Source organism: Macaca nemestrina, chromosome 1 (genome assembly GCF_043159975.1).
Source record: "Macaca nemestrina isolate mMacNem1 chromosome 1, mMacNem.hap1, whole genome shotgun sequence".
Taxonomy (NCBI): Eukaryota; Metazoa; Chordata; class Mammalia; order Primates; family Cercopithecidae; genus Macaca; species Macaca nemestrina.
In genome coordinates, this window is record NC_092125.1 from 62,985,830 (window position 1) to 63,013,140 (window position 27,311).

The 27,311-nt window shown below is 47.4% G+C and overlaps 1 protein-coding gene and 1 long non-coding RNA gene across 20 annotated transcripts in view; one reads left to right on the plus strand and one right to left on the minus strand.

The window, feature by feature from the left end:
• Positions 1-2,493: 2,493 nt before the first annotated feature.
• Positions 2,494-8,902, minus strand: LOC105484805 (uncharacterized). Its single transcript, XR_989223.3, has 3 exons — positions 8,835-8,902; positions 5,196-8,046; positions 2,494-4,503 (listed from the first exon to the last, which is right to left on the minus strand). It is a non-coding gene; the product is annotated as an uncharacterized lncRNA (long non-coding RNA).
• Positions 8,256-27,311, plus strand: part of LOC105484804 (neurofascin) — a 200,724-nt gene continuing 181,668 nt past the window's right edge. For all 19 annotated transcript variants that reach the window (XM_011746775.3, XM_011746785.3, XM_011746784.3 and 16 more), the window contains exon 1: positions 8,256-8,393. In XM_011746775.3, the coding sequence (XP_011745077.2) occupies positions 8,287-8,393 (107 nt within the window). In that variant the 5' untranslated portion in view covers positions 8,256-8,286. The remainder of the gene's footprint in view (positions 8,394-27,311) is intronic.

A 27,311-nucleotide genomic window follows, 5' to 3' on the forward strand; every position in this document is an offset into this window, starting at 1 on the left:
GAGGACTCTTAAAAGGAAACCTGCACAATTACATGTAAAACTGTGACAAATCTTGTATTCAGAAGCATACACCATCCCATCTGCCACTGTCAGATCCGCTCTCCCAGGTCTACCCAGAGGAGGTGGGAGGCAGGAAGGCCAGCCACCTCGGGCCTGGCCTCTCCCCATGAGCTCAGGTGTGCAGTTTGCAGACCTGAAATATAAAAGCTTATTTAAACAGACAGCTCCTCCTGCCCACTTCCCAGGGGTTCTGTGCTAATAAATTGGCATTAATAAGATAAACTAATTGGGGGTGTCCAGGCCCACAGGCTGGGTTCTCAGCTGCGACCTCCTGGCTCCACGCCCTACTCCTGCTGATCCTGCCAGCCAGCAGAAGTTGTGTTGGGGGTGGAGGCAGGGGCAGGACAGGATAGAAACAGAAGGGTCTGGGGTCTTGGGTCTAGGGTCTAGAGACTGGAGCACAGTCCCCCTGACTTGCTACAAAGTGAAGGTGAAGTCTCCTTTCCTTTTCCCCAGCTGGGTGGGGAACTGACAGTTTCTTTGGCAGAATAAAAAAATAGCCTATAGGAAGTGAAAAAGGCCCTCAAGATACAGGGACCACATTTCCTGATAGAAAGCTGAGACACTTGGTGTGACAAAGGATTTTCAGACATTTGCTATGTGCAAGAGGCAGTGTCAGAAAGACAATTTAGAGGCTGAAATGTTACAATGGATAGGACATTTCCATGGTTTATTGAAAACAACAGAAAGACCATCATAAATCTTACCTTTCCCAGAAAAAGCAGTGATTGCCGTGATGGAGAGCTTCTGTGGTTGCTACGTGAAGACAAATATTTTCTTTGGCTATATTTCTATGGCCGGCATGGTTATTTCTGTCTAATATGTTTATTTCTCCAGGAAATAATTCTAGCCAAGTGATGTCCATTTCAAATATAAGAAGGGAAACAGACACTAGTTTTTAGGCTATGAGGACAGCCAAACTTCTTTATGTTTCCCTTCTTCGGTCTGTTCATTCCCTATATATTTGATGATACCTACCCATAGTCTGTTTACTTCATTTGGCCTGTATTTACTCATCGAGGGACCATTCTTTACAATGTGTTTTCTGATGTTCTCATGCCTATCTTAGACTACAAACGTCTGTGTAATTCTTTGATCAGCAGCTAGCACAGCACTGCACATAGGGAGCTACTTCATTCATACAGGCCCACTCTGAACAGTTATGCAGGTCACACACTGCATAACTTCAGCTGGTGCCCATCATAATGTAGACCAGTGCTGTTCAGTAGAACTTTCTGCAATGATAGCAACGTTCTTTCATCTTTGTTGTTCAATACAGTGGCCGCTAGGCACATGCTAGCTCTTGTACACTTACAATGTGGTTAGCTTAACTGAAGAGCTGAATTTTTAATTTTAGTTAATTTAAATTTAAATAGTCACATGTGGCTAGTGGCTACTGTCATTAGATAGCACTGTCTATATTCATAGCAACTCTGCTTTTATTCATACTTTTATTCATACATTCACTCATTCATAGCTTCAGCTATGAGCAGCGTATAGTGCAGGACCCTGTAGATACACTGAGAGGAAGATGGTCCCTGTTCTAGGAAACTTCCAGTTGGAAACGCAGTGCAGTAAATGCTATGAGGGAAGCCCTTACTGTGTGCACGGCTGCACAGATGAGAGGCTGAGTCTGGCAGAATAAGAGTTTTTGTTTTGTTTTGTTGTTTTCACACGAGAGATGTTTAAGCTGAGTCTTCAGAAAGGAGTACATCACAAAGATAAAGTGAGTAAGGGCTTTTCGGAAAAGAGATTGTTTTAACATATTTGGTTTTTTTTTGTTTTTTTGGTTTTTTTTGTTTTTTTGGGTGGGTGGAAGGGACCAGAATGTCTCACTGTGTTGCCCAGGCTGGAGTGCAGCAGCTATTCACAGGAATGATCATTGCACAATGAAGCCTCCAATTCCTGGGGTCAAGCAGTCCTCCCACCTCACCTTCTCAGGTAGCTGGAACTGTAGGCATGCACCACTGCATCAGGCTTTTAATTTGTTTTAACCATTTGATTAAGATGAAATGAATGCCTTTGTGGTTAGCAGGGCACAATCACTCTCAAGACTATTAGCACAAATATGTCTGCAAGACAACTGCAAAAGGAAAAGCTCTTTTGATAAAGGTTTTCTAAATTCCAGGATTCCCAGCTGGGGAGGGACCATATTTCCCTGTCTAGGCACAGGATTATGATGCAACCTACCTAGAAGATCAGTCCTCAAAACCCTCCAGAAAACCAAGGTTTCATATGTTTAGAGAGAGAATTTGCAGTTGGGCTTGTCTTGCTGGTTGGCTCATTGGAGGAACGAGAGAGAAATACCTTCTTTTTTTTTTTTTTTTTTTTTTTTTTTTTTTTTTTGAGAAGGAGTCTTGTACCGTTGCCCAGGCTAGAGTGCAGTGGCGCAATCTCGGCTCACTGCAAGCTCCAGCTCCTGGGTTCACGCCATTCTCCTGCCTCAGCCTCCCGAGTAGCTGGGACTACAGGGGCCTGCCACCACGCCTGGCTAATTTTTTGTACTTTTAGTAGAGACAGGGTTTCACCATGTTAACCAGGATGGTCTCAATCTCTTGACCTCATGATCCACCTGCCTCGGCCTCCCAAAGTGTTGGGATTACAGGCGTGAGCCACCGCACCCAGCCAAGAAATAGCTTCTTTTACTACTATTGTTAATAAACAGGTATAGGCCTGATATGGTTTGGATCTGTGTTCCCACCCAAATCTCATGTCAAATTGCAATCCTCAATGTTAGAGGTGGGGCCTGGTGGGAGGTGATTAGATCATGAGAGTAGTTTCTCATGGTTTAACATCATCCTCCTTGGTGCTGTCATCATGATAGCGAGATCTGGTTGTTTGAAAGTATGTGGCATCTCCCCTTTACCTCTCTTCCTCCTGCTCCGGCCATGTGAAGATGCCTGCCCTTCTGCCATGAGTAAAATCTCCCTGAGGCCTCCCCAGAAGCTGATGCTGCCATGCTTCCTGTACCACCTGAAGAACCATGAGCCAATTAAACCTCTTTTCTTTGTAGATTACCCAGTCTCAGCTATTTCTTTATAGCAATGAGAGAACAGACTAATACAAAGCCTTTCATCATGGTAGAGAAAGACTCCAAAAATTCTACTCTTTCTAATATATTTATGCAGGTGAAATTCAAAGGTAGTCTTTAAAGGTGGAAATATGCTCTGTATAAAAAGCAGGCGGTGGGGCAGTTCCACCCTTTGCCTCCCTCACTCTTGGAGCAGGGACAGGTCTGATACCCAGGCCTAGAGTCAAGGCTGGTTAATGGCTGTTCCAAAGTTTCTCTCTCCTCCTCTCTAACTTTCCCATTCACTGCCCCATCTCAGCTAGGAATGGGATCTCACCCACGTACAGTGGAAGACTAATTCTATGTGCCTTGGGGAGGTCTCTGCATCTGGAAGGTAAAAGTTCTAACATAGGCATATGACCGCATAAGCTCAGCTCTATGGCTGGCCCTCAGCAGTGGTGGGCAAGAGGCAACTCCCAAGGAGATTTTTATTTTTTAATTTCAAAATGGGAAGTAAGAGAGCAGATGGAAAGATGCTCTCCAGCTTGGAGCTGGGCTGAGTGCTTCCTTTCTTCCCAGCATGGGGGGAAGAAAATTCTAGGCATTTAAGAATGTGACAGGTGTTGGGGGTGATGGGGACCTGCAGACCGCATGGGGTCTCCACATCTGCCACTGCTTTGGATTACCAGCATGTGTGCACTGGCCAAATGGGAGAAGGACCAGAGCCCCGCTCCTGGCTCCCTCCCTCCTTCCCTTAATCTGTGTGCAAATTGGGATGCAACCTTCCCTCTTGGCCTAGGAAGAGACCAGAAGATGATGAGGGAGAGATGAGAGAAGAGATCAGAGTCTAGTAGCTTCTCGGGGGACCTACGGTAAATTCCTAGTGGCTTTTCCCATTGGCTTTCACTGCACCTACCTTCTTGCCCTCCTGCATTATGGGGGGGGGGTGCTATATTCCTGGAACTTTCTAAAATTTGCCCCTCTACATTCCTTCTGAACATGCTACTCTGACTGCTTTTCTGCATCTTCATCCACCTGCTTTGCTAGAGCTCAGCGTGACTATCACTCTGCTCTTGTTCTTCCTCGTGATGGTGACACAGGATTGTTCCCTTGACCCCCTTTGTGGGCAGGAACTGGAGTGGTTCATTTCACTCAGCCTGCCGATGGCCACTCCTGGCAGAAGGGAGTGTGCAAGTGAGTGCGGGAACCAGAGCGAACGAATGCTAGAACTGGCTGGTTGCTCCTCTCTGGTGGGAGCGCTCTGTGCGGGTCCTGCAGCAGCATCCAAGTGTGTTACAACCAATGCTCTTTCAGCTGTGCTGTCCAGAGATAGCCAAGTGCCCACCAGCTCAGTGTAGGGTCAGAGTGGCAACCCCTGCCCTCTCGGCACCCGGGTTCTTGTCCAGTGTCCAGGAAGAATCAGGTCACATGAACTGTTTGAAAGGTGATGAGTGTGGAAGACTATTGAGTGGTGGTTGGCTCTCAGTGGAAAGGGAGGCTGGAAAGGGAATGGGAAGATGGTATTTCTCTGAAGCCTGGCCATCTCCATCTGGGCCCCTCTCTGAAGCTGCACTGTCTGAAGTTAGCTATGTCTATCCATACTCTCTGATGTTCAGTTGCTTCTCTGCTCACCGCTCAGCCACTTGTATCCTTGCCACTCAGCCACTTGTGTTTCTCTGCCAGCTAAAGTATTTTATGGGCACGGGATAGGGGCCAGGCAGGCCAAAAAGGCAACATTTGGGAGGAAAAATGGGGTCAGCTATATCCACTTAGGGCCACAGTTCCAGGTTTAAGGGTGGGGTTTAGCCAGGAGCCCAGCCCTTTTGTATCAGTGGCAGAGTTTCTGTTCTTTGGCAATTGTTATACAATGGGTCGGTGTAAGGGAGTGTTGTGCAGTGGGAGAGGGCACACCCTGGAGGCTCTAAGATCTTTGTCCAACTCCCAATTCCACCACTTATCATCTAACAGTTAGGAAGCAGTCCCCGAGACCATCCTTACTTCTGACCAATTGCAAGCTCAAGCATTCCCAAGACCCCTCTTAGGTCAGTAATTTACTAGAAGGACTCATAGAACTCACTGAGAGCTCATAGGCTCATAATGGTGGCTTATTACAATAAAAGGATACAGAGTAGAATTAGCGAAAAGAAGAGACAGGTCAAGCGGAGTCCAGGAGAGTTTCATGTGCAGAGACCGCAGTTGTTCTCTCTTGATGAAGCTGGGGACAGCAATAAAGTCTCCGAGGAACAATGTATGACATTACATGCAAAATATTGCTAATCAGGGAAGTTCTTTCCAATCCTTAGTGTCCAGGGATTTCACTGGGGCTCAGTCATGTAGTCATGGCTGACCATCCAAGTGGTTGACCTTAGTTTCTAGCCCCTCATGTAGTCATGGCTGACCATCCAAGTGGTTGACCTTAGTTTCTAGCCCCTCATGTAGTCATGGCTGACCATCCAAGTGGTTGACCTTAGTTTCTAGCCCCTCTGGAAGTTGAGCTGATACATGCCCAAAGACCCCACCATCCATCATTGCTAGTATAGACTACCTGGTTTGGCCCAAATCCCCCAGGTAGATAAAGGCACTCTTATCAGGTGAGATAATCCAAGGACTCAGAGATGACCTCCCAAGAGCCAAGGGCAAAAGTCAGATCTCTCTTGGGGCAAAGCTAACACTGTACCACACCCCATCTGTGCGATGTTGTACTCTTATTAACCTCACCAGGCATCTATTTTCTCATCAGTAAACTGGGAACAATGATCCCCACCTCATTGGGGTTTCTGAGGATTGAGTGACATAATATATGTGAAAGGCTTCAACAAAAATTAGATCCCTCCTAGCATGCTTGAGGGCCTTTGCTCTCACCTTCTAAACTAGCCCAGGGCATCATCCCTCTCTCCTCTTCTTCCAACCCTGTCTCCCAATTTGCTTTCCCTCTTCCCCCAGAAAAGGATAATACCTTTCTTCCCTGCATGCCATTATTCACTTGCTTTTTAAAAAACAAATGTGTGTGTGTTATCATTGTTAAAACTGTGTTATTGCATGGATTATTATAATGCATGTAATCATTGTCCTCTGGATGAGCCACACTGAATGTCCTTGTGCATACACATCTTTGTGGATTGGGCCAGTGATTCTGCAGGCTGAATTCTTCGAGGTGGCATTGATGGGTCAAGTGTATAAAGTCTTGATGGTACTGCTGTATTGCTCTCCCAAAAAGGCCATACCAAGTTAAACCTCCACCAGTAATGCACGAATCTGCCAGTTTCCCCACACTTCCTAGGGACCAGTGTGGAAGAGGATGGCTTCAAGTGCCTGAGACTCATGCCTGGGGCTTTCTCTTGGTCTGAGCCCAGGATGAGGCAGGGCTTATGGAATTTCGTTGGGAGGAATGAGACACTAGGGAATGTGAAAATCCTGTGACTTGCCATTCACTATGACAGAGGACACAGTGAGTGGGGTTTCAGGTCTGGGTTGAAAGTCCATGCCTGCTGAGGGTTCCAGCCAGAACTAGAGGTGCAAGCCCAGGGAAGAAAAAGAAGCAGGAAGGCCAGAAAAATGTCAGGAAAGAAAAAAAGCAACCACTTTCTGCCCTCGGTCCTGAGTGAGTCTGTTCCTGACACAGCAGCAGAACAGCCTGCAAGGTGCCTAGGCTCCTCTTAGTCCCCAGAGTCTATCACCGGCAGGGGGTGCCTCTCCCTCCATCAGGACTTGCCTGCAGCTCTAGGACACCACCAAGCCCAAGGAAACACCTTCACCCTCAGGACCTCTGGGGGTCTCCATGCGCCCTTCAGGCCCAGACTCGATTTCTTTATACTAAGGCCATGAAACTTGAGTCCCAATTCAGTTTCAACCACCAAACCACTGTGTGATCTTCTATCTCTCTAGGTCTTCGTGTATTTGCTGTTTAAAAATAATGAAGAAAGGGGAGGGAAGGCTGAACAATAATTAACATTTGTAAAGAACATTTTGGTTCAGTGCCTTATCTCATTGATGCTCACTCTAACCCCATTTTACAGATGGGAAAAAGACGACTTAGAGAGGTTAAGTGAACTGCCCAAGTTCAACCTGCTGGTAACCCAGGACTTTCTTGGCAAATCCTGTGATCCTTCAACTTGACCATATTAGAAGATTCTAGTAGTGGTGAAATCCAAAAATCTTAGGGCCCATCTTAAAATAGCAAAGTAGTTTTAACTAGGCACTGTCAGATGCATCTGGGCTTTCAATTATTACTTGGGCAGGTTCCTTGAACTTTGGTGTTCTCATCCAGAATAAAGGACAGTGGTGCCAGGGTAGGAGCTATGAGCACAGAGAAAGGAACTAGTCCTTGAATGAGGCCACAGAGGGGTGCTGCAGGGCACTGTAGTTTTGGATGAGGAGCTGAACTAGAAGCTTCCAAGTACTCTTCCAAGACTAAGATTCTATGATTCCCTAATTGGGATCTTTCCACTATTTCAGGTGATAATTCTGAGCTCAGGTCCTGTGCACATTAGTCAGGACCTAATGTAGTCTTCATGTCAGAGCTAGAAGAGACGTTGGGCGACCACCCAATCAACTTTTCATGGTTCAGTTGTGGAAACTGAGGTCCACAGAGAAACGTCTTGCTGTCATGTCAGATAGTTCTCCAGCCAAGACTGAGGCCTGAGTCCCCCAGGACAGAGGAAATCTCTCATTTTTAAAAGAAAGCCCCTCACTGTTAATAGTAGTCACAACCTCTCACATCCCCGAATCAGGATCCAACGACTTGCCAATCAACAAACTTTACTGGAGAGTTTACCACAAACAAGTCTCTGTGCTAGGCCCTGAGAACACAAGCTGTCCAGCAACTTCCTGCTCCCTCAAGTCACAGTCTGTGGTGGAGGGACAGACACGCGATCCTGCTGGGGCTTCAGTGTACCTCCTCCTGTGTGTTGTGCACGTAGTAGGTGCTCAGCGAACGGAAACGGGGGAGACGAGTTGTTATCACTCTCAAGGCGAGCCTGCAAAGAGAGCTCAGGTGAAAAGAGAAAGGAAGATTTTTTTTTCCGGCCCTGGCTCTGCGCACCCGCTCCCCAGCGCGCCAGGCGGGGCTGCGTCCGGAGCATCCTTCCCTCCGTCTCTGTCCTGGTCCCCGCTCCGCGGCCGCTCGGCGCGCGAAGGGAGGGGCGTGGGGGCGCGCACGCAGGCTGTCGGGGGCGCGCCGGCCGCCCGGGGACGCGCACGGGCTGGTCTCTGCCCTAATGCGGCGGCTGGCGACGAGAGGCGCTGCAGGGGACGCGGGGGAAGTGGCGGCGCCGGCAGCGGACAGCTCAGACAGCGCCCAGGGCCGGAGCCCGAGCTCTTGGAGGTAGGCGAGCGCGAACACCGGAGAGATGGGGGTAGAGAATCATGGAAACCCACCTAGCGACACCCCCTTGTTCCCGCCCTCCTCTCTCTGTCTCCATCCCCTGACCTGTCCCCCTCCCCCTCCGTCCACATTCCCATCCCTTCCCCTCTCCACACTGTCACCTGCCCCGAATCCATCCGATTCTGTCCATATACCCACCCCATCCCCGTCCAACTACCAGCCCCTTGCCCACCCCAACACCCTTTCTATCTCGTTGGCCGCGTCCCCTCCCCCTTCCCGCATCCTCAACCCTTTCCCTTTCCTGTCTGTCCCCGCCTCGTCCGTGAGCCCTGCCTGCCCTTGTACTTCTGTTTACCTCGACACCCCGCTTTGGATGACCCCATGCCTCCTATTTTTCCTACCGCACACATCAACCCCTTATTGCCTCCCCTATTCTCTTACCCATCTCATGCCCCTACCAATTGGTGTCCTGTCTCTCCATTCGCTCCCTCACAGTTCCTGTCCTCCCCCAGTCCCCCTGTGCACGCCCTGTCCCAGCCCCTTCCCAGCTGCCTCTTGGTGTCCTCCCGCATCACAGTCCCTCTCAAGAACCCCGCCTTCTCCCTGTTTGGCTGTTAGCTGGCCTGACACCCGTCACCTTTCCTCACTGCCCTTCGTGGTGCTGTATGGAGCCACACAGCCTGTACTCAGCCCTCCCTCAGTGGTCCCTGGACCCTCCTTCCCTGCATGGGGATCTCAGTTGTGGAATATAACCCCTTTCTGCGTATTTGATCCTATTTGTGGCTTGGGGAAGAAGAATGCTGGGGGTTAGTAGGCCTCTCTCTTATGTTCCTCTCCAGCCATGCAGCTGCCCCGGTCCTCTAGCTGTTCAGGTTTGTTTCCTAGATGAATTGGGGGAGGGGGTGCTAGGCATTGGGAAACTAGGATGGGGAAGGGGCAGGGTCCAGGGGAATGACTGAGCAGACTCCTCCTAGGGCTTGGCCTGAGCCCTGATGTAAGGGCCTGAACGAGGAACCCTGCTGGAGGGCTGGAGAATTTTGGATTTTAGAAAAGATTCTGCTTCAGCCTCCAAGTCAGCACTTTGGCATCTGGAGCTGTCATGAGTGTGGCCCATGGGCTGGGCCAAGAGTGGGCAGAGTGCTGAATCACCTAGAATCTGGTCCCCATGGCAGCCCCCATCCTGTCCCCAGCCAGGTTCTGCTCCTGACTCTTTCCTTGGCATTTTGGCATGTGGTGTGTGTGTGTGCACATGCATGTGTGTGTGTGTGTTGAGCAGAGATGCCTCCTCCCTCAGTGTGGGGGAGAGGACGACAATACGCCTTTTCTGCCTGCCTGTGTCGCTGGCATGAGGGCCTAATATGTCTCATCTACCCTTGGAAATGTGTTGGGCCCTGCTGGGCCGCAATCAAATCTCCAGCAAGGCAAGGGCAAGCCACAGGGCTTTGAGACCTGGTTAGACAGGAGTTTAATTGTTTGTGTGGATCCAAAGCCAGGCTCAGAGCCCACAGAACTTAAAGCAATAGGAGAATAGCCCAGGGAAAATGTGTGTGAAGATTGGAAGCCTCTGGGGATAGGGGCCATACCAACTGTGAGGTGGGGGCAGTGGAGGAAGACAGGCAGAGATCTATCCTCCTTCTGGTTTGGGGATGATTGGATGTGGTGGAATTGCATTGCAGGAAGAACTGAAGGAGATCAGGGGCCTGCTAAGCAGCTAATACATTTCACCTTTTGTCTTGACTGAGCTGGCACTTCGGAGGGAGTAATTTCTCCTCTTGTCTTTGGATTCAACTGAAGGGGTGTGTGTGTGTGTGTGTGTGTGTGTGTGTGTGTGTGTGTGTGTATGTGCGCGCGCGCGCGCGTGTGTGTGTGTATATATATATATATAGAGAGAGAGAGAGAGAATTATGCTGCCAATAAGGAAAGAGGCTCACTCCCACTTAGCCCCAGAAATTGTGGTTGCCACTGTGAAACAGGGAATGGCAGCCCAATTCCTGTCTTGGGGGCCTCAGATGAAACCCAGAGGCTTAAATTGGGGCATTAACAGCAAATTGCAGACAGACCCTGTCCCTTCTCTGCAAGGCTTTCTCACTTTAGGAATCCAAGTGGTTGGACTCCTTCAGCTCCTATGCAGTAAACTCTGAATGGGCCTCAGGCAGTGCCGGCAAGGGGATGTGCTGCTGGGACTGGCTGCCCCTTGCTTTGTCACCCTTCTCCGTCCCCTCTCCAGCATGAGTTGGGGTGGGGCTGGAAGCTTTCCCTGGCATCAGTGCCTCCGGGCTGCCAGCTTTTCCTGGTACAGGGAGAAAGCATCACTTGCAGCCGTTGTTGAGAGCTGATTGGGTTAAGATTCTGATGTTGAAATGCTTGATTGGAGGTCAGGTGAAGTGGGGGATTCTGATAACAATGTACATATTTCCCAGTTTTGTGCAATGAATCTCACCCCTCACCCCCTTGTTTGGCATCAGAAAGACTACGGAGAAATAAACCAAGGCACATGGAGGGAGGAGCTAGCTCCCCAGAGAGCCAGAGCAAGACCTTCCAATTGTACCTAGCCAGCTCCCTGTGGGCTGCACTGGCTGCATTCACAAGGGCTGGTTCTTTCAGGCACACATTGAAGAGGTGGCTGAGAGCTGGGGGTGGGGTTCTGGCTTTGCATTTCTGAGGTAGGTGGGTCAGAGGAGGGTCTGATTTCTGTGGTGAGTGAGAGACGGGATACCAAGGCTCTGATCAGTCTATTGCAACTTGTTTCCTACCTCTGGCTCCACTCTTCTCCCTCATGCTTTTTTGGAGGCCAGAGGCACTCTGAGATCTTCAAGATCATGCAGGAGCTGTGGTGTGAGAATCATCCCTTTGTCTTTAGAAAAAGAAATTCTTAGGAAGTCAGAGAGGGAGAAGTAGAAAAATTCAGTTCTCAGTCTGTTTGACTGGGGTGATGTTTGGGGTGGGGAGGGGAGAAGTGAGGGGAACATAAGGCCAGTTTCATATTTACTCATTTAACGAAGATCCATTAATCCCTACAGTGTGGTGCTCTGCTAGGTGCTGAGACCATAGAGATGAAAAGTAAGCCAGGGTCCAGTCTCTCCGAGCTCCTGGGCAATGGAAGAGGAAGACAGGTGATCAGACAAATAACATAGATAAGCTTGAGCGAGAGCACCTGGATAGGGATGTTACACAGCCAGGTCTTTAATTCCGGTGGTATCAGCACCCTGTCCTCCACAGCTATGAAGAGGGCTTGGCTGATGCTATCCTGGATGGTAGCTCAGGGCTGACCCTGAAGTTGACTGTCAGGAAAAAGGTAGGAGACAAGATGAGGTTCAAGGTGTTGTCAGATCCCCAGCATGAAGGGCTGGAGGGGGGATGTTCTGTGTGTAGCTGAACCCAGCTAGATGCAGCTACAACCTGATAGGGGAATAACCGGAGGGAGCTCTGCAATGAGTTCAAGGCTGCTTGACTTTCCCAATCCCATCTTCTAAGCTCTTGGATTTTAGGGGTAAAGTGTGGCTGGATATGCTTAGAGTGTCAGTGAGTCAGAGGAAAGAGGCTCTGGGAGCTATCTGTGTGTAGGGAAGACGCACAGGTATATGCTCAGACGCAAGGCAAGGAAAAATATTGTGAGCCCTGCTGTGTGTGAAAGGATTTGACATTATGGGAAGGCCAGAGTCAGGTGGGAGCCATTGACGGGGAGGGGAAGTTGTTGGTAAGCTGGAGAGGTCCTTAGAAGCTATACACTTGACCACAGATTCCCACAAATATCGATAGCTGAACTGGGAAATTAGCTAAGGAGAGAGACTCTCAGTTTCATCTGTCTGAGTAGCCCCTCTTTTCACCCACACACCCATATTTGTTCATTTCATCAATGTGTCCTGAGCCTTTGAATCTGTTGGGAACTGTGCAAGCTATTGGGCGTGTAAGTCAAGTTGGAGACACAGAAATGAAACGAAATTAAAACTCAGCACAAGAACTGCTGTAATTGAGGTTAGATGAATTCCTGGCATTGTAGGAGCATGGCTGAGGGGTCATAGTGGGCAGTAGGATCTGGAGTGATTGCACCAAACTGTCTGGACAGACCCCTGCCTTGGCTTGAGCAAGTTGATGACAAACTTTGGACACTTACAATGCCCAGCCAAGGCCCAGGCCTAGCTGCAAGGGCCCAGGCCCAACTGTAAGGGCAGATGTTGGATGCATATGGCCTGGTCCCTGGACTGCAGAAGAGGGCCTGGGAGTTAATGGTTCTGCTGGGTGCTTGAGTAGGCACTTCCACAGCTTTGCTGACCCAGGATATTGGTTAGATTGTGCCAGCTTGAGAACTCTCAGGCCACTCTTTTTTCATTAGGACTTGAGGCAAGCCAGAAAAAATAAAAGTGGCATAATAACAATAGTCATCATTATCAAGTTCTTTCTATGTGCTAGGCACCCCACTCTGTGCTTTCTATGCATCATTTCATTTCATCCTGAAAGGGTTACCTACAAATGAGATATTGTTAGGCTCCTTGTTTCACAGAAAATGGCAGATTCAGAGAAGCTGTTACTTCTTGAAGATTACAGAACAGGTGAGTCGCAGAGCTAGAATCTAAACCTTTATTTATTTGACTTCAAAGCCTATGCTCCTCTCCCATATATTGTACTGAGCCCCACCTCCCACCCCACCACCCAACCCCAGGTAGAAAAATAAAAAGCTGCATGTTTTATCCACATGCACAAGGCTTTCTAGGAAAATCTGTTAGAAGGACTCAGTTAAAAAGCATTTTAGAGTGCCTTACTTTATTCTGAAAGATACAGAAATGTGGTTCCTGCTTTCGGATAGAAGAAATAAGACTGAGACATGTAAAACACCTTGAGAACAAGACAATACAGGGTCTAATTAAATCTTCCTTGGTGCCTCGGACCCTGGACAGTAAAATTCCAAAGAAAAGCATGATCTGTTAGTTGGATTCAGTTGTTGGAGTCACGGAGGTGACACGGCATAGTAGAAAGCATTCAGCCTTTGCGATCAGACAGATCTACATTCAGACCCTGCTTCTTCCACTTGCTAGGTGCATAGCTGCAGCTCATCTGCAAAATGGGGATATTAATATGAACCTTGCAGGGCTGTTACAGAGATTAGATGTGAGAGGATAGTGAAAGGCCCAATGTAATACTTAGCTGGTAGTAAATATTCATCCGATGCTAACTGCTGTTCACAGAGGTGGTGGGAATGGAACTGAGTCTCGAAGAATTGGCAGAATTTGGATATGGAAGAGAAGCAGAGAGTATTCTAGATGAAGGAATCATCAGGTGTATAAGCAAAAACTTGGGTTCAGATTCTCTGGGAAAGAAGTGACCTCCTCATCCTGCCTGTTCTTTTCTACCCTCACCCCACCTTCTCCCTGGTCCATGCAGCAAAGTCTTGCAGGAAAAGGACATCATCATAAAAGGTACGAGGGGCCTTCAACTTCTGGCCCCATTGTTAGATGGATTTCTTTCTCTGTAAAATTAGAAGATTGCTGCAAGTTCCTGTCCCACAGTCCGTGTTTTTGGGATTTATGTCATTGATTAATTTCTTGTCCTGGCTTTCCTCTTCCACATGCAGTGCCATGAAAAAGCTGGAGTGCCTGGGGCATGGTGGGGTCATCCCCTCACGTCCCTATCATCCCCTCCCAGCTCCTGCTGCTCTCTTCCTCCAGGAAGCAGCTGTCTTAGCATCTGCCTTCTCCTCCTTCACCTGCTCCTCCTCACGCCTCCCCTCCCAGACTGGCCCGGCCCCTCCTGAAAGGCCTCCCTGGCAGCCCCTCTCCCCCTTATTATGATGCTAATCATGTTGTTAATTTTTTTGAGATCCAGAAAGAAAGCCCCAATCTGTTCTAATGAATTTAATTAGAGAGGGGCTTGGAGAGCTTCAGAACCTCTTACCGGGATCACAATAAACAGAGTTAACGAGATAAACACCCTGGGATCAGCCGCTCAGGGGTTGGAAGGAAGGATTTCCCAGTCAGTCCTAGAATAAAAAAGTCCTTGGCACCCAGAGTTGGAGGAAGGCTGCGTGGACAGTGGTCCTCCAAGTGAGTTCCCTTTTGGCCTGTTTCTGCTTGCCCCACCCAGCCCCACGTACTTAGCTTCATACGTAGTTCTGACTTGAGGTGGCAGATGAACCTCCTAAGAAGGTCTGATTATTCTTATCATCATCACCAAGCACCTGCTATTTGGGTCAGGGGTACCACATCTTCTTCTGGAGCAATGTGGAGGCTTATGAGACCCTGTCTCCTGCCCTATAGGTGGTAAGATATGTGTGTCCAAATATAAATAATATTTACTAATTCCAGAAAGTAAGTGCTAGAAAGCTGACAGAAGATCACATTGGGCCTTTTTTTTTTTTTTTTTTTTTTTTTGAGACGGGGTCTTGTTCTGTCACCCAGGCTGGAGTACAGTGGCGCGATCTTGACTCACTGCAACCTTGCAACCTTTACCTCCCAAGTTAAGTGGTTCTCCTGCCTCAGCCTCCCAAGTAGCTGGGACTACAGGTGTGCCCACCACACCCCACTAATTTTTATATTTTTAGTAGAGATGGGGTTTCACCATGTTGGCCAAGCTGGTCTTGAACTCCTGACCTAAAGTAATCCACCCACCTCAGCCTCCCAAAGTGTTGGGATTACAGGCGTGAGCCACAGCGCCTGGCCGATGGGTCTTGAGATATCAAGACTTGAAGACTTCTTCCAAGACTACTAGAGAAAAACCATGTGCAAAGGCAGGACTATGCAGAGGATCGTTGATTTATGAAGGTAAATGGCATGGTTTGGGTGGTGGGTGCATGTAATTCAGTAGTGAGGGATGTGTCTGGAGCAGTATATGGAGACAAAATCATAGAGAACCCTGAGTGCTAGTCTTTACTCTTCTAACCTGGTTGCACTGCCGTCTCCCTGCTTTGCTTCTCTGAGCACAAAGGATGCCCAGCTCTGGGAAAGGCCTCCTAGGATGGGAGAGTTCTGGCCTTCATGCTGAAGGCCAGTTTAGGCCTTTCCTGGATCCAGTTTAGGCCAACTGGAGTGGATTGACCAGATGCTAAGTTTTGTTCTCAGATCTTGTGATTTTCTGGGATGAGAGTAAATGGCTGGCAGAGCAATTCCAAGAACTTTTCCCAGTGATGAAAATTCCCTTTTTCTTTACTGATGCTGGCCAATTTGCTTTGGCAGTAGCATTTTAAACAACTATTTGGTGAAAGCTCCAATTTCAGGGTCAGAGAATTTCATCACTCTTTTCTTTATATTACTAAGAGTTATCTGAGTTGTGTATTTGGATATGTGTGTGCATATGTGTGTGTGTGTGTGTGTGTGTGTGTGTGCGCCTATGTTAGTAGAATTGTTCCAACTAGGTCTGTTTCTAGTTTTATCTTTATTTGCAATGTAAAAGTTATTAAATGTTTCTAGGCCTTTTTTCTTGTTCAAAGATGGAAGAATCTCCCCTATATCTTACTGTTTATTGACCATAAGCCAAATTATTTGAGAATAACAGGATGTTAATTATGAGGAGGTATTATAGCTATCTATCATTTTGACAGGATGTATAATATTGAGATAAAATTTTAAGTCTGTCTCCCTGCCACCGGACTCTTGGAACATCTTGATTCGTGAGACCAGCCAAAGTTTTGTTTGGGGGCACCACCAATGTTTATGCTTCTTGTTACTTTTCCTAATCTGTCTGGGCTTGTGTGTAATTAGTAAATGAAGTTAGTACATTGCTGTCAGGTGTTGGCTGACCTATATAAGAGAAATTTATATGCAAGACATTGTTGTCACTCCCATTGTTATAATACCCATTGTGTGGTATTTTTCCACATGTTGGAGGTGAATGCCTTTGTGGAGGAAAATGCCTCCAAGGCCATAGATGATTTTCCTATGCTGATGTAGGTAAGGACAGAAACTAGATATCTTTCCAATTATCATCACACACTGAGTGGAATTGAAGCCTTTGTCATCCACATTGGGAGCTAAACCAGGATTCTCTGCCTGGCCTCAGCCCTGGGATGTGCTCTGGTTTTGTTTTTGTAAGATATTCATTGCATCTGCAGTTATTATTTGAAGACCCTACTACGTGCATTGCACTCTCCTAGGTGGAAACTTGTTCTGAGAGAATCCTCAACTCAAAAAAATGTTAGAAATGTTTTAGTTCAAGGTGGTTATTTTACTAATCAAGAAATGAAGACTCAGAAGTGTGGCATGACTGACTTGTGGCTGCATGGTTGGTTGCTGGCAAAAGCTAGTTCTGGCAAAACCCACATATGAACCTGGTAATGATACAAGATGATTGGTAGGTAATTAAGTTTCTAAAGCATGATCTAATCTAGAAGTGCTTTGGGATGTCAGAGAACAGAGGAAATCAGTGTAAATTAAAGTCTTTGGGGAAGGTTCTGAAGAGAAGTGGGGGTTGGCTTGGGCGTCTAGAGATGGGTAGGGCCTGAATAGGCAAAGATAAGAAAATGGCATTTCTGGTGGGGAAAGGAGTGCCCACTCAAAGGGCTAGAAGAGGGAAACAGCTAGTTTGGTCAGACATGATGAATTGGCCAGGCTGGAACAGTGGAAGGAGCAGTCTGGGGCCAGACTGTAGCGAACCTTAGCTTGCTAACTGAGGAGTGACTTTTTTTGGAGTTGGTGAGGAGTATTTGAAGCTTCATAGCTGAACACTCTCTTGCTCTGAAGACAACAAGATTGTGGTGTTAAAAGAAGTGGGTGGGAAGTCCCTTTCCAGGCACCTGGTGGTTTCTGAGGGGATAGTTCCTTCTGAAGGGGCCTTTGGGGCAGAGGGAAGTGCTGAAATACACTAGGAAAGAGCTTGTCGCTGTCCAGAGTGCTGACCTGACCTGAGAGATTTTTCTCTTCAGTGATGCTGAGTTGGAAAGTAAAGCTGGGGAATGCTTAGAACCAGCCAAGGGATCTGGAGAATGATTCTGACTAGGACTAGGCAGCATGTGGGCTTTTTGTAAGTAAACTAGTTACAGTATCTGACTTCATAGTCCTTGTGACAAAAGCAAAAGTATGGAGAGACTGTGTGTCCACGTATACATGCTAAGATGACCCAATTTATAGCCTTGTGTTGCCTTAGAACGTTTGTGTTTACATGAGAATCCCAGCACATTGCTTCTTTCATTATGAAAATGCACACCCACTATTCAACATTCCACAGAACACCTAAAACCTACCCCAACAAACCAGGGGAGAACAGCAGAACTTCCCCGAACACCCTACTCATTACTTCACATGAAACATCTAAATGCTTTATATTAGTGCTGTCCAATAGAACTTTCTTTGATGATGGAAATGTTCTGTATCTGCACAGTTTAACATGATTAAGCCACTAAGTACATGAGCACTTGAAATGTGGCTAATATGACTGAAGAATTGAATTTTGAATTAAAATTAAATTTAAATCGCTACATGTGGCTAGTCTACTGTATTGGACTGCACAGCTCTACAGAGTCAAAATCTTTGACCTTTGCCACTTACATCTCCTTATTGGTCCTCATACCTAAGTCTCTTTGACTTAGAGTAAAGTGGACTTTTGAGTGGGGGTAAGTTTGACAAATTGTTGGAGAAAGCCCCATACTGAATCCAAGCTGAAGTCTGCGTCTGGCTGTGAGTTTTGCCCTGACTTTCTTGTTTTCAAAATGAGAACAACCATACATGATGCCCTGCAAGTTTTCCATTCAAAGACAGAGAGAAGGCTCCTTGCATTCTGGCTGGGGTCTCAGGGACCTGATCTAAGACTTTTTGGAGCCTGGAATGGGAAAGTTATGTGGTGTTTATGGCCCTGAAAAGCTGGCTGTGGGTTGAGGTGGGGTACAAATAATGTGCTGTGGTGTCAGATGTTTGCAGACATCTCAGCAGGGAAAGGCTCCCAGTCCTGATCCATCTCCCATTGCAACTCTGTGTATCTTTACTGTCATCCCGTTTATCTGGTGTAGTGGACATGGCCCAGGGTGGGGGTACAGATGAACCTTTTTCTGTTTTGCTTTTGTTTTTCTGAGCCATTTTTGCCCAAGGAAGAGTGAGTGTTAGAAGTATCAAAGGGTGATAAATGCTTACAAATGCCAAGCAAGAGGTAAGTAATAATAATCTGTCAAAAGACTAGAGCAGAAAATTTCCATGGTGTTGGCACATGCCAGCCTCCGTAGGCCTGCCTAACCTTACCATAAACATGCTTGATTTCCTGTGTCTCTGGTCTTAGGCTTGCTATATATAAGTCTGATTTCCTAAACCAGAGTGCATGCTTTTTGAAGGTATTTCTTATTGTCTTCTTGTTTTCTCCAATAGAATCTCAATGTGCTGATGGTAATCCCTAATAAATGCCTGCTTGTGAGTCACTCTTTGTTAGCATGGAGCAGTGAATTTGACCCCTAGAAAATGTGTGCACATGAATACAAATAATATTTATTGAGCCCCTGCTGGGCATAAGTCTCTGTGCTCAGTACTGCGGGCAGTGACAAAGGAGGAGCTGAAGATGGTTGCTCCCAGTCTAATGGAAGAGCAAAGGCAGGCACATATGAAACACACACACACACACACACACACACACACACACAAACTGATAGGGAAAAACAAAGACAAAGGCGGTAGCAGGGATCCAGAGCTGCGGGTGGGGTGTAGGGTGCTGGAGGGGCCAGATTACATGTGTGTCCCTGTCTGGCCTCTCAAGGATTCCCTCCTTCATGAGGGAATGGCTTAGCTGGTACCAGCCACCTCCATGCCTGCAGTAACAGAGCTGCCTTTATGGTTGGTCAGGCAGCTTGCTCTCTCACTGGGCTATATGGAGGCAGGGCTGTCCTGAGCTCACCTCTCCTCTTCCATGGTGAAGAGCACTTTGAAGAGAGTAGGGACATTGAGGAAGAGGACTGTGGAAAGGGAAGAAACTTGTTTTTCTTTTTGTCACTTAAATGGTGACAGAGCCTTGCTCTCAGACTTCCTTTTAGTCACAAAAGAGGTTTGTTGGGTCTCCATCAGCTCTGGCACATGGAGCCCCATGATGCAGCCCCAGGTGCAGCTCTGGAGGAGCAAGAGAAGCAGGGCTTGGTGATGTGGCTCCCCATGATCACCCAGGCCCCTGGCTCTACTGTCTTGGGGTGTGCCCTGCCTGGTGGGGAGTGAGTGGGCTGCATATCCCAGCTGGGGTTGGGGAAGGACTTTTCTGGCTGACTCACAGGGAGGAGTCTGCCCTTCACCGTCTTCCACATAGTGCCCCTCAGTCCTCCACATGCACACAGATCACCTGGGGTCTTGTTAAAATGCAGATTCAGAATCAGCAGGTCTGGATTGGGTTTGAGATTCTGCATTTCCAACAAGGTCCCAGGTAATGCCAGTACTGACAGTCTGCAAACTGCGCTTTGATGTACAAGGCCCTAAACATGGGTTCTCAACCCTGCCAACATGGTAACATCGCTTGGGGAGATCTTACAATATGTCAATACCTGAGACCCACCTGTACCAAATAAATTGCAATCTCTGAGGGTTGGGTCTAGGTACTGGGATGTTGTAAAGCCTTCCAGGTAATTCTACTATATAGCCCAATCTGAGAACCACCGGACAGTTTTTCTCCTCCTTCTGCTGTGCTTTTCACCTGGCTGTATCTTCCTTACAACTAGAGACTGTAAGTGGCTTGAGGTCAGAGAGTGTCTTACAACATATTACTAACACCTGCACCGCAGTAGTAGTAGTTCTCTGATGTGTGAGTGGTTCATTCGGTTGACTACAACATGATGCCAATGGCTCTGTCACTTGGTGCCATAACTACCACCTGCACTGGTGGCCCTGGCCACCACTCCTGTAGATCCACCATCACCCATGAGGGATCAAAGAATGCGGCTGGCTTAGAGCAGGCTAGCTCTACTCTTGGAATAGCGACTCTAAGTGGGTGTCCAGTGCCTGGAACTAAGTCAGCTTTCAGTAAATATATACCAAATGGATGATTATTCTGGTGGCGGCGGGTAGGGGCAGAGACTGAATTAGGGATCAGAAGACTGGGGCTAAAGTGACTAGCACAAACTGTTCAACCTTCCTTAGCTTTCATTTTCTCAGTTGTAAAATGAGGATACTAATGCCCACTTAATAGGGTGATTTAAGTAGTCGTAGAGAAGTGGCCCTGTAAATGCTAGTGTTGTACAGATAAATGGTTGTATAAGAATTCATTTCCAAAGTGGCAGGGCTAAGCTATAATGTTAACCCTCTGACTCATGTCCTAACAGACCCTCTGGGGTCTCACTCACTATGTGTGCCTGCATCTACAGAATAGCAAGAAGGCTATGGCACATGCAATTGACTGGACACCTACTCTGTATCAGCGACTGTCCTAGATGCTTGACTTTGTCATCTCGTTGACTCATCACAACCCTGAGTGGACGTTATTGTTCCCATTACACTGAGAAAATGGAAGCTCAGAAGGGGAACCACCTTGCCCCACGTAGCACATGGGTGTATCTGATTCCAAAGTCTCCTAATCCCAGCTCGTTACCTATCGGGAAACTCTGGGTTCCAGCACAGGTTGATGATCCCTTTGTTTGAAAAGCCTCTTTGTTTGGCTATTGCTTGTATTAATTAGTGAGATAAGAGTCTGAGTATCACAGAGACTCCAGTCTTCTATTAGGGAATGTTAGGATCTGACAGCATGGGAGCTTTGTGAGTCTCGGCTGACACCATACCATAAAGCCACTGTTCAGTGCTCTTGAGGCCCTGAGGCTGAGGCTGTGACATCTTCCCCATAGAAGAATCACCACCTGCCACCACTGTCCCCTCTCTGCTAGACAGAGCCGTTGAACCCAGCATTGGTCTGTTTCACTTACAGGTTTACTTTTGGTTGTGATACTAAAAGAAAATGGGAACATACAAGGGGGACAACCCCATGAACCTTCCCTAACCATCTTACTTCCAGGTGTGATGTCAGCAGAATGTTTGCATCACCTGGTGCCAGTCCCCCCATCCTGAGGGGTCGGTGACTCCTCTCCTCCAGTAGATTTAGTACTGAGAGGAGGCCTGATGTCTGCTTTCCTCCTATCCACCCCTTTGGCTTCTGCAGTGATGCTATTGCAAGGGCACTTCCTGGCAGAAGTCACCCTAGCTAAGCTCTTCAGTAAAAGAAAACAGGGAGGGTTGATTTGCATGGTCTGACCAGTTAGCGGGTGGAGCCCCAGTCCAGGTGCTTATCCATCTATACCTGGAGTAGATCTTTATCTCAAGACCTTATCAGGTATTTGCTGAGGCTAGCTGAACCCACACTGAAAAGAGAACAAGATATAGCTCACCAGACTGGAGACTCAAGCCTGATTACCTAGGAACTGCAGACATGCAATGGGCTTCCAATATACATTTCTAATGCTTCTCCCTGAGGTCTGACTAAGCATATCTGGTCCACATTTGTTCTCTTGATATCTTCTAATTTGGCTGATTCTTCTCTTATGTATTTCATGAAATTCTTCAGGGCCAGTTTCATACCACCCAGAACTTTCTTAAGCTTTGCTTATGAATTGTTCAAAGTTTACTTAAAGTACAGAGGGTTTAACTATTGTTTTGCTTCAATTTGTGCTCTGCTAAGTCCCCGCTTTTACACTGTGGCTTTCTCCTTCTTCTTTCTCTTTGAATGTCCCTAAAGCTTTCTCTGTCTGAAAACTCTTTTTCCCATTTTTGAGTGTACATGGTCAGTATGTTACCCCTCTGGTTGGAATAGAAACTTCCAGTTAGGCTTGGGCCAAAAACAATCCTGTCACCCAGAAGCCTCGCCCATTCTGCGTAACACCATTAAATGCTCCATCTGACCACAGAGGCCTGGGGTTTTAATGCTTAATCTTTTTATTCCCACTGACCTGTGGTTATTCCAGCACAACCTGTCCTTTTATTTTAGGAATCAGCATGAAGCCTAGTGGGCTTCTGGGACATGGATGGGCTTCATGAAGTACCGGGGCTTGGATGGCTTTGGCTGGTGGGCCCCCAGGATCCTGCCTCCTTTCCTCCTCCATCTGGCTGCCCTCAGCAGTGGGGCCATCAGTGTGTTGCCTTGCTCAGACACATGGGATGGGAGTTGTCTGCCAATGGTGTGGAAGGAAGCTGAGGCTTAAAGGAATGAATGCTGTATGCTGGGCCCTCCTGGAAGGCTGATGTGGGAGTGGGTCAGGGCTGGGTCAGGTGCTGGCTCCGCTCTGAGTCAGACTAGGAAAATCCTCTCTGAACACATCCCATGGTTCCTCTGTGTTCCTGAAACCTTGACAAATAAAGAGGGAGCTTTTATATGGCACCATAAAAAGTTGCAGCTGGGGCTTCTGAGAGCAAGAATCCTTTGTTTCTCAGCAGGCTGGTGACATCATCCAGGGCCTACCCAGATGCTGGTGTGTTGGGGACAGACCAATATAGGCCAAGGACTACTCAGCAATGGCTAAAGATATTTTGCTTGCTGGGACTATTTCCTTTTTTAATTGAACATGTTATTGAGATGGTTAATCCACTTAAGAAATAATACAGAGAGATCCTATGTGCCTTTACGCAGTTTCTCCCAAGGGTAACATCTTGCAAAATCATAGTACACTCTCACAACCAGGATATTGATGTTGATACAATCCACCAATCTTATTTTGACTTTTCTAGTTTCACTTATACTAATTTCTCTGTGTGTTGCTCGGGCTGTTTTTGCTCCAAATCATTTGTCTGCCTTCTCCCCTTTCTTCCCTCCCCAGGTCGCCTGCCTGCCTTCCTTCCTTCCTTCCTTCCTTCCTTCCTTCCTTCCTTCCTTCCTTCCTTCCTTCCTTCCTCCCTTCCTCCCTTCCTCCCTTCCTTCCTTCTTCCCTTCCTTCCTCCCTTTTTCTCTCTCTTTCTCTCTTTCTTTCATGGAGTTTCACTCTTGTTGCTCAGGCTGAAGTGCAATGGCACCATCTCGGCTCACCTCACTGCAACCCCCACCTCCTGGGTTCAAGCGATTCTCCTGCCTCAGCCTCCCAAGTAGCTGGGATTACAGGCATGCACCACCACGCCCGGCTAATTTTGTATTTTTACAAAGTTAGTAGAGGCGGAGGTTTTTAGTAGAGAAGGGGTTTCTCCATGTTGGTCAGGCTGGTCTTGAACTCCTGATCTCAGGTGACCCGCTCACTTCGGCCTCCCAAAGTGCTGGGATTACAGGCATGAGCCACCTTGCCTGGCCCCAGGTTTGTTTCTCTAAGGCTATATTGTGCATGCATCTGGTCTTGGAAATAGAATACGGAGCAAGAACCAGGGCCCAGAACCACACTGCCTGGGTTTCCATTTGGCTCTTTGTTCATCAGTTGTGTGATCTTTGGCAAATGACTTACGTCTTCTCTAATTTTCATTTGTAAAGTGGAGAGTTAAGTAGGGCTTACCCTTCATGGGTTGTTAGGATTAAAACAAGTAATGCACATGAACCCCTTTGCCTAGTGCCTGGCAAATTAGAAGTGCCCTGTGAAGGTTAGCTGTTATATTCTTGCCCCACTTCCCTTCCTGAGGGTAGCTTCATGCTCTGCCTTATTCAAGTACTCCTGATGGCTTTGGTGAGCAACCGTGAAATGTTTTTGGCCTCAAATAAGTGCTCAGTTGTATGCTAGATACTGTGGGTATTACACTGAGACAAACAGGCAGTTTTTGCCTTAAAAACCTTGTATTCCAGTAGAGAAAGTATGCCAGGCATCCATGCATGGTAAAGATAACTACACAGGTACTAAAGGACAACTGCAGGCCGGGTACGGTGGCTCATGCCTGTAATCCTAGCACTTTGGGAGGCCGAGGCGGGTGGATCACTTGGGGTCAGTGTAAGAATTAAAGAAAGAGGAGAGAAACACGAAGGGTGGCTTTTCAGTCAACAGGGACAGGTTTATTTTAAATAAACTTGAGAGGGGCAGCTGGCTGAGTTAGGTCAGAACAACACTCAGAGTTTTTAAGGATTCTGATGGGAGTTTTTAAGGATTCTGGATGGGAGAGTTTATCAGAGGCTTGGACTGCTTCTGTGTCTCTTTGTTGTGCTTATCTGGGAGGGAGAGTTGTGTGTCTGTTCCCATATACCTTTCTGTAGCTGCAGGCATATCCCTCGAGTCTGCTTTTAGCTTCCCTATCTTAGTGCACCTGAAGAGCAAGGAATGTACTTATTAAAGCCCACTGTTTTACTGGGGCCCGTTGTATGAGGCTGAAGTTTGGTGGTTACCCAAGGGACTTTCCCCCACTTCCCTCTGTGCCCGAGTTGTCTTATCTGTGTTTTACTGTCTGCTCTTTCTGGCTGCTTGTAGTTAGAAGAGAAATGATTTCTTTGAAATGCATGAGGCTAGAAAGGGAGCTGGAACTTAAAGTGGCAGTGTATGTCCAAGATTACGGTGCTCCTGCTCTATCAGTCAGGAATTCAAAACGAGCCTGGCCAACATGGTGAAAACCCATCTCTACTAAAATACAAAAAAAATAGCTGGGCGTGATGGTGAGCACCTGTAATCCCAGCTACTCGGGAGGCTGAGGCAGGAGAATTGCTTGAACCTGGGAGGCGGAGGTTGCAGTGAGCTGAGATTACGCCACTGCACTCCAGCCTGGGCAACAGAGCGAGACTCCATCTCAAAAAATAAAATAAAATAAAATAAAATAAAATAAAATAAAATAAAATAAAATAAAATAAAATAAAGGACGACCGCAAATGGCTGGTTCAGACCATAGGAGCTCCTGGAGTTTAGGAAAAGGAGAGGATATTTTAATGTGTTGTACCTAGAAAGACTTAAAGGAGGAGATTTGGGGTGGAACCTTGAAAGATGGAGCTCTGGCCAGGCATGGTGGTTCACACCCATACTCCTAGCACTTTGGGAGGCCCAGTCAGGAGGATCCCTTGAGGCCAGGAATTTGAAACCAACCTGGGCAGCATAGCGAAACACCATTTCTACAAAAAATTTTTTAAAAATCAGCTAGGCATGGTGGCACACCTATAGTCCTAGTTACTTGGGAGGCTGAGGCAGGAGGGTCACTTGAGCCCAGAAGTTTCAGGTCACAGTGAGCTATGATTGTACCACTGCACACCAGCCTGTGTGATAGGCTGAGACCTCTGACTCTTGCTCCCAAAAAGCTCATGAAGTTATATCTCCATGGGAGAAGGGCCTGGAATTCAGAAGAAATGGACAGTCCAGTTATCCTCAAGCCCTAATTGCCTTCATGCTGGCCACACTTACAGGGACACAGGATGGAAGGAGGAAGAGATGACTTCTGATTTAAAAATGAGGCCCGTGGCTGGGCACCGTGGCTCCCAGCATTTTGGGAGGCCGAGGTGGGAGGATTGCTTGAACCCAGAAGTTTGAGGCCAACCTGAGCAAGACAGTGAGAAGTGAGACCCTGTCTATACCAAAAAAAAAAAAAAAAAAAAAAAAAAAAAAAAAAAAAAAAGGGGCCATGGAGGGTAAGGAGACTGACACAAGAAGGTTAGTCAACAAAACAGGTAGAAGTGAGGTGTTATGTTTCAGAGTAGGGAATTGGAATCCACTTCTCACAATAAGCCATTTTCCTGTGATCTAATTGTATCCTTATACCCTTGTTCTACCAGGTTAATACACTAAGCCAATATATTATTTCCTCCATAGAGATGGGGAAACTAACACACAGAGTTTGGTGGCCATTTCAGGGTGCGGCATGAATTAGGGTGGGGCCATGCCATGGTATCCATCTCTTGACTTTGGCCTGTGGATTTCTAGCCTAGTTCTCTCCTGGGCCTCTGTGACTCAGGTCTCAGCTGGTGTCTAGCTTGGGGCAAGCTCTGGATTCCTGGGTGGGGGATGGAGAGTGATCCACCCAATGTAAGACCTCTTTAGATCAAGCAACCCTGGCACAGAGCACCATGTGACCATCACTGCACCCTCCTGGCTTTGGCAGGGTTCCAAGCCCTGGTCTCAACAGCCACGGGACTTGGTGGCCCAGCCTGGGAAGAGCCCATTGTCCTCTTGCATCACCACTGGCTGTGTGGCTGGCTGCTGGCTAGCTTGCTTGTTCATTATTTGTTTTGTGGAGGCTGCCCTGAGTCCTATATTCAACCACAGCTGGGCAGCTGGCACTTGCTCAACTTTTGCCCCAGTCTACCCTAGAATCTCAGTGGTGCTAACGGAAGACTGCTGCCTGTGTGTTGTGTGTGTATGCGTGTGTGTGTGTCCGTGTGTATGTGTGCATGTGTGTGGTATATAGAAGAGGGAGAAAAGAAGGTATTAAGCCCCCTGAAAATGTAAGAGATTTCTGTCTCCACTGGGGGCCTGGTTTTGGGTTGAGAGAACTCAGATGTGTATAAATTGACTGTGGTCATTTGCCTTAACCACCAGTGGGAGGACACATGGGTGGTCACGGGGTCTAAATGTGAGTGGCCTGTGACTGCCCCATCCTGGCTATTGTCATAGCAGCAGCAACAGTAGTAATAATAATAGTTAAGTTAAAATAATGGCAGCTACCAGATATTCAGAGCTTACTATATGCTAGACAATGTCCTAAGGGCTTTAAGTAGATACTATCTCACTCCATATTCTACTTACGAGATTTTTTCAGCTGCCCTGTTTTCCAGGCAAGGAAGTGAAGCACAGGGTTACCTTTCCATCTGGTAGCCCAGGGTTCTCTAGCCCTGATCTATTTGTAGGATACCTTTGCTTCCCCATGCCCTTCCACCTGCCTACCTAGGCTGCCTACGTGAGACAAAGTGAGGAAGGAGGGCCAGGTCTACTTCTTTTCTTACCTTGGGGCTGCCAACTTGCTCTGGCTGCAGAGACTCCTCCTGGCTCTTTCCCAAGGCTACCAGCCTCTTTTCCTTTATGTCTGCTCACTCATTGGCTATGCATTTGGGAAGTCAGGGGGTTGCAGAGGACTTGACTCTCTCCTGCCACTCCCCCTCCTCTACCTTTTTTCTCCAGAAAATTCCACAAACCCAGTGGGTTAAAAGTGGCTCCTCCTTGGCCCTGTGTTGGATCCA